The following is a 6,646-nucleotide window of genomic DNA, read 5'->3' on the forward strand; positions in this document are numbered from 1 at the left end:
GCCAGTCCCCACAACCCCTCCCCTCCTCCGTCCCCTACACTACCTCCCTATCTCCGTCACCTCCTCTGGTCCTGCCCTCCTCCTTTCCCAACATCTCAGCCATTCCCCCAGATTCCCATCCCATCACCATCACTGGCTGTGCCCTGGAGAGGAATTAGGAGGGGTGTGGGCAGTGGGTTGGAAATCCTCCCTCCTCCCCGTAACCTCTCACTCCCTCAAAATCTAACCTGACATCTGACAGGGGCCTGTGCCCACTTTGGTCTGATTGACGCTCCCAGGGAGGGTTGGGATGGATCCGGAGGTATGCCAATGTAACAGTTTATCTGGTTAGTCTCCTGGGCAGCTGCCTATCGAGTCAGGCCAGCATCCTGAACCATGGTGCTATTTGAAATTTTGCCAACTGGGCCTGGGAGAGATCTGCACGACGGAGGGTCGAGATAAGGGAGTGAAGACTCATTGCTTTCCCATTCTGTACATAGGTTTAACGTGGTACACCATTACAGTTACACAGCCAGCAGGAGGCTGGGTCGCAGCCAATACAAGGAGCAGTATGTTTTTGTCTACAGGTACCTGACAGCACGGAACACTTAGTAGGAGGGGCATTGGGTGGGAACGCACCAATAGATATGTGCCAGGCTTCTTCCATCACCAGAAATCAGAACAAGGAGTCCACTCCCACCTTCCCCTGCTAGGGATAGAGGATTATGGGGTGGGGGCAGGAGAATGGGGTTGAGAAACATACTAGCCATGATCAATCAGCAGGCTTGATGAACCGAATGTCCCAATCTTGTGTTTTGTGGCCTCTACTCTACTATCCCGCTTCCTTAGCCTCCACTCTCAATCCCCTCCTGAGGGCAGGATAAGACCACCCTCCCCCACCCCCACTCTTCCAGGGAAGGGGGGGGGGGGCAGGGGGAAGTCCATTCTGTCATGTCTCCTAACAGGGCAAGCCCCTCAGTCCAGGAATGAGCTGAACGAGCTTCCCAGTTGCACGCTGGAACCCATCGACAGTCTAGCTCTGCTATCTGCAGCAGACCGGCAGCAATCCATTAAGCTTGAAGGGTACAGTGGGACCTGGGAGACTCAACGCAGTGCACCAAGACAGCAAAGTGAGAAGCCAAAGGTAACGCTGGCCTTTACTCCTGGGGAAGTACAGGTCAGAAGGAGGGCAATAGACTTTGAAGGCATTTGATCCTCAAATCATTGCCTTTGCTCTCCAAAGGTCAGACGTGGTGAAGCTTACAGACAGTTACCAGTATGAAGACAAGAAAGGCAACGCAGACATCTTCGCTCGAGCTCCATTCATTGTTGTGTTCCATTCTCCAAGAACCGGTAAGGACGTGATTGTGATGTGATCTGTTTCTCACGCGGGGAGTTACAGCTTGGGATCCATCAGAGAATACTCCCTGTACACAGGACGTGGTCAGCCTCTCACCTCGGTCTGAGCTCTCTGCAAATGAGCAACTTCTAACCCTGTAGCTCAATTGTACCATCGCTGTGCACTGCCAGCTGCACCGCAGGGCACTGTCTTAAATAAAGCCTCAGGATGTGATCAAGCAAATGCCAGGACATTGCAGGAATTAGGAAAGAAAGAATTGAGATATTTGCACCAACAGCCAGTAAGGTGGCAGAAGACTGGAAGGTGGCTAATATTGTGTCACTATTTATTTCAAAAAATAAAGTCTGCGAAGAAAAACCAGGAAGCCAAGACCCATGAGTCTGACATCTGTGGTGAACAAACTGTTGGGGAGAATTCTCAGGCAGGATCTGCATGCATTTGGAAAGGCAAGAGCGATTAAGGATAGTCATGTCTCACTGACTTGATTTGAGTTTTTTTTGAAGAGGTGACCAACAAGGTAGATGAAGGCAGAGTGATAGATAATGTTAACGTGGACTTTAGCAAGGTTTCAAATTAGATTAATTACTGTGGAAACAGGCCCTTCAGCCCAACCAGTCCATACTGACCCTCTGAAGAGTAACCCACCCAGACCCATTTCCCTCTGACTGATGCACCTAACACTACAGGCAATTTAGCATGGCCAATTCACCTAACCTGCACTTGTTTTGGACTGCGGGAGGAAACCCATGCAGATATGGGGAAAAAATGTGCAAACTCCACACAAGACAGTTGCCGGAGGCAGGAATTGAACCCAAGTCTCTGGCGCCGTGAGGCAGCAGTGCTAACCACTGTGCCACTGCGCTGCCCAGGTCTTTGACAACGTCCTACATGAAGTACTAGTTAGTAATGTTAGATGACATGGAATCCAGAAAGAGTTGGCCAATTGGGTACAAAACTGGTTTGACAATAGGAGACAGGTTGGCGATCGAGAGTTGTAATGCAGACTGGAGGCCTGTGACCAGTAGTGTGCCGCAGGTAGCGGTGCTGGGTTCATTGCTTATACAAATGATTTAGATGAGAATACAGGAGGTATGATTAATAAATTTGCAGTTGACAATATAACTAGTTGTGCAGTGGACAGTGAAGATATCCAAGATTACAATGGAATCTTAATCTACTGGGCCAATGGGCAGAATGGCAGATGGAGGTTAATTTAGATAAATGTTTTTTACATTAGTATGGAAACAGGCCCTTCAGCCCAACAAGTCCACAATGACCCTCCAAAGAGTAACCCACCCAGACCAGTTTCCTACCCTATATTTAACCCCTCCTAGCATGACCAATTCGCCTGACCTGCAGAACTTTGGATTGTGGGAGGAAACCCATGCAGACACGGGGATAATGGGCAAACTCCACCCGGCCACCACAGTCTGGAATTGATCCTGGGTCCCAGGTGCTGCGAGGCAGCAGTGCTAATCACTGAGCCACCATGCCACCCGAAATGTGAGGTGTTGCGTTTTGGTAAGACACACCAGAGCTGGATTTCCACAGTTAATGGCTCCTTGAAAGTGGTGTCACATGTAGACAGGATGCAGAGGGCAATTGGTATGTGTCTTCATTGGTCAGAGCATTGAGTACAGGAGTTGGGGATGTCATGTTACAGCTGTACATGACAATGGTAAGGCCACTTTTGGAGTATCGTGGACAATTCTGGTCACCCAGATATAGGAAGGTATTATTAAACTGCAAAAAAGATTTCCAGGTCTTGAGTTAAAGAGAAGCTGGATCAGCTAGGGATTCTTCCCCTGGATGCTATGGGGAAGTGACCTTATAAAGGTTTATAAAATCATGAGGGACATACATAGGGTAAATAGCCAAAGCCTTTTCCCCAGGGTCAGGCAGTTTAAATCTAGAGGGTGTAGGTTTAAGGTGGGAGGGTAAAGATCTAAAAAGGAGCCTGAGAGGCAACCTGTTCCAGAGAGTGGCACGTGTATAGATCAAAGGGCCATAGGATGGTGGGTCAAAGGGCTGTTCCTGAACTGTTTGACACTGACTGTTCACTTGTGCCTTTAGTTACACTCTTGATCACTTCTGTCTCCTCAGTGATTAAAGACTTTGTCCTGGTTGGTCTACACACTGCACCCAATGATGCTGTGCAGGAGATGGAGGAACTTTACAAAGTCTTCCTGGAGGTCAGGAAGAAGTGGGGCATCGAGGTAAGGTCAGGGGACGGGCATTCGAGGCAGGACTGTGGACAAGGGCAGCACACATTCCCCAACGTGACCCCGTCCTCCCTCTTGCCCTACCTTCCCTGATGCGACCCTACCCCTGACTTGACCCCCATTCCCTCCCTCTTCCGCCCCCCCCCGAAGACGTGACCCCATTCACTCTCTCCAACTGCGCATACGACAGGTCAGACGGAGCGGTGGGTTGGAAAACAAGAGGGAGGGGAGAATGGTGATGGGGGCAGGGGTACAAGGGGGAGGCGAGCTGAGGGATGGCAAATAGGGAGCTCCTGGGGGCACCAAGCACAGGTACTGATGATGCCACAGAGTCCAACCAGTCCATGCCAGCCTTCACGCTTCACTCTAGCCCCCTCTTCATCACAACAGCACCGGCACCAACCGCACCAGCAAACCCATCTTCACTTCCCCCATTCCACAGGGAGAGAAGCTTTCGTTAACCTCCTCCTGACCCCCCCCCCCCGCCCCCCAAACACATCTTTGCTGGGATACAGAGCCCCCAAAACACTCCACACAACCGCCTTCCCCCACCCACCCCTCTATTCAAGCTCCTTAAGAATTTTGTCTTTCGGTAAGGTCACACCTCAGTCCTCCAAACGCAGTACAGACCAAATCGCCCGACATAGTCTCCTCAGAGGGTCCGTCCAACCCCAGGATCAGCCAAGTGGACCTTATGGGGCCTCCTCTAAGACTAGTCTCCTTCCCAGTACCTGGGCCACGATTGTATTGAGTTCCAAGAGCTGAATGACCTCGTGTGAACCAGCTGCTGAGACCTAACTGCCCTTTCTCACTGGCTCCCACCTCCTTCACCTTATCTGCAGGATGATTGTGCACGGTTCCAGGTTTTACAGCGCTGTCGTGCCTGGGTCAGCCAAGGCATTCCATTTCCAGGCAGAGTTCAGACTGTCCGAGAGCCAGGTGAGGACATCGCAGACCTCAACAATCTCTACACTGAGTGAGTGAGAGTGACCAACCCAGTCTCCATTTTTAAACCAGTCCCTCCTGTTTCAATCCCACAGGCTGGGGAGGTGAGTGACCACTACCCAGTGGAAGTGGAAATTAAACTGGACCGAACTGCCCACAGTGAACTCTGACGCACAGGCGACAATTACCCGGAGAGTCCACCACGACACCAACAAAGCTTTCTTTGCTACTCTCATTCGCTTGCCAGGCAATGTAGGGAGCGCCTTTGCCGATGACCAGTCTGTAAGCAAGGAAACATCTGATCCTTCCCCTCGTCTGGGCAGTTTGGTAGAATATCAAGAGGAAGACAAGATCATGACACAACGGAGAGTGGACTCTGCTCTTTGGGTGATTAAAAGTAAAACAAAAACAAGTTTATTGACATGGAAGGCTGGGTTGGTTTGCACAGATTAGTCCACTCTCAGGATTACAACCACAGAGCAGGCACCAGATTACCTGGAAGGTAGGGAACAAAGGTTAATCCCAACGCAGAGATGGGGTGGGGGACAGCCACGGAGGTAGATCCCAGACACTGCGTGCGCACACGTGTGTGTTGGGGGGGGGGGGGGGGGTGCCGGAGCCACAGAGGGTCAAGTCAGATCAGATCCACCGCATCACCTGGTGTGAGGTTACTCACACCCATATACCCCCAATGCGACAGACTGCACCCCCACACCCTAACTCCTCTTCTCCATCCTAAACTTCCCCCACCACACTCCCACTGAGAACACACAGGAGACAGACCCAGACACGCATCACCTCCGACCCACATCACCCAGCCCAGAGCACAGACTCAGACACGCATTACACCAGGGTCCTGGGGATCAAGATACTCCTTTTAATGGTAAAAGCGAGAGTATGGAGTGAGGGCTCAGACTGCGTGCAGAGCTCGCCAGACACTTAAGGGTCCACGCTCCGGCACATACTTCACTCCACACCCATCAGGGACCAGTCGCTTCTCCGCCACCATGTCATCAAAATTCTCCGCATTAAACTTGGTGAAACCCCACTTCTTCGAGATGTGGATCTGAGGGGAACAGAGAGACGAGGGTCAGCAATTGGTGGGGGGGGGGGGGGGGGGGGGAGGAGAGATACTGGACACACACAGACACAGTCAGTTGTTCACACTTGCGTCATCGCGACTATCCAAACACTGTCGAGCAGCATTAATCCAGCAAGTCCTTGACTAATGCTCAGTCAGGGCAAGGTACTAGATGACTATGTCTCAGAGGTCCCTTAGTGCGCTCTGTACAGACTAACAGAGCACATACACAACCAGAGAGGGGTTTACTGTATGCAGCCATTGCACACCAAGACTTCCACAAAACAAGGAGTCGGTCGGCTTAATTAACTGCAAAGAGCGAGCTGGGCCCAGCAACGCGGGGAAGAGAAGGGGAGTCATACCCGTCAGCTCAGCCCCCTGACCCTAGAAACCTCACCCTTACCTTCTGACGACCTGGAAACTTGAATTTGGCTCTGCGCAGGGCCTCAATGACATGCTCCTTGTGCTGGGTCTTGGTCCTTACTGACATGATAACCTGCCCAATGTTCACCCGGGCAACTGTGCCCTGGGGCTTGCCAAAGGCTCCTCGCATCCCAGTCTGCAGCCTATAGGAAGCACAGGGTAGGGGGGAGGGAATGGGTTAGTGAGAAACCATTTCACAACAATCCTCAAAGCAAGATCAAATCTGTCACACAGGAACGAGGGGTCATTCAGCACCCACCCAGTCACTGGGACCACCCTCCCTCTCAGCAATCCGCCAAGAGAACATTCCCTGAACAGCCTCCAGAGCCAGTCAGTCTCTCCCCCCTTGGCAATGCTCCATTTCCCTTCTGCAGCACTTGCTGCCCTCACACAATAAGTTGGCAAGACACAGGAAGAGATGGCAGATGCTCAAACCCTCACCGATCAGCGCCGGCACACGACAACATCTTGTTGATGCGGATCACGTGGAACGGATGGAGGCGCATCCGGATGTGGAAGCCATCTTTACCACAGGTCTTCACCATGTACTTGTTGGCACAAATACGGGCAGCTTCCAGAGCTAGTGGGGGGAGGAAGGAGACAGAGACACGAGAGAGAGAGGGAGGGAGGGAGGGA

At 51.8% G+C, this 6,646-nt stretch overlaps 1 protein-coding gene, 1 non-coding gene and 1 pseudogene across 2 annotated transcripts in view; 1 reads left to right on the top strand and 2 right to left on the bottom strand.

Moving 5' to 3' along the window:
• Positions 1–4,878, top strand: part of LOC122542351 — a 12,517-nt pseudogene extending 7,639 nt beyond the window's left edge.
• Positions 4,879–5,360: 482 nt separating this feature from the next.
• Positions 5,361–6,646, bottom strand: part of LOC122542038 (60S ribosomal protein L10-like) — a 14,518-nt gene continuing 13,232 nt past the window's right edge. The window contains exons 2-4 of the mRNA XM_043679327.1: positions 6,452–6,623; positions 5,991–6,153; positions 5,361–5,572 (exon numbers count right to left, since the gene is read on the bottom strand). Coding sequence (XP_043535262.1) covers positions 5,417–5,572; positions 5,991–6,153; positions 6,452–6,623 — 491 coding nt within the window. The 3' untranslated portion in view covers positions 5,361–5,416. The remainder of the gene's footprint in view (positions 5,573–5,990; positions 6,154–6,451; positions 6,624–6,646) is intronic.
• Positions 5,764–5,902, bottom strand: LOC122542388. Its single transcript, XR_006309799.1, has one exon. It is a non-coding gene; the product is annotated as a small nucleolar RNA SNORA70 (small nucleolar RNA).

The sequence above is a fragment of the Chiloscyllium plagiosum genome, chromosome 39 (assembly GCF_004010195.1).
Source record: "Chiloscyllium plagiosum isolate BGI_BamShark_2017 chromosome 39, ASM401019v2, whole genome shotgun sequence".
NCBI lineage: Eukaryota > Metazoa > Chordata > Chondrichthyes > Orectolobiformes > Hemiscylliidae > Chiloscyllium > Chiloscyllium plagiosum.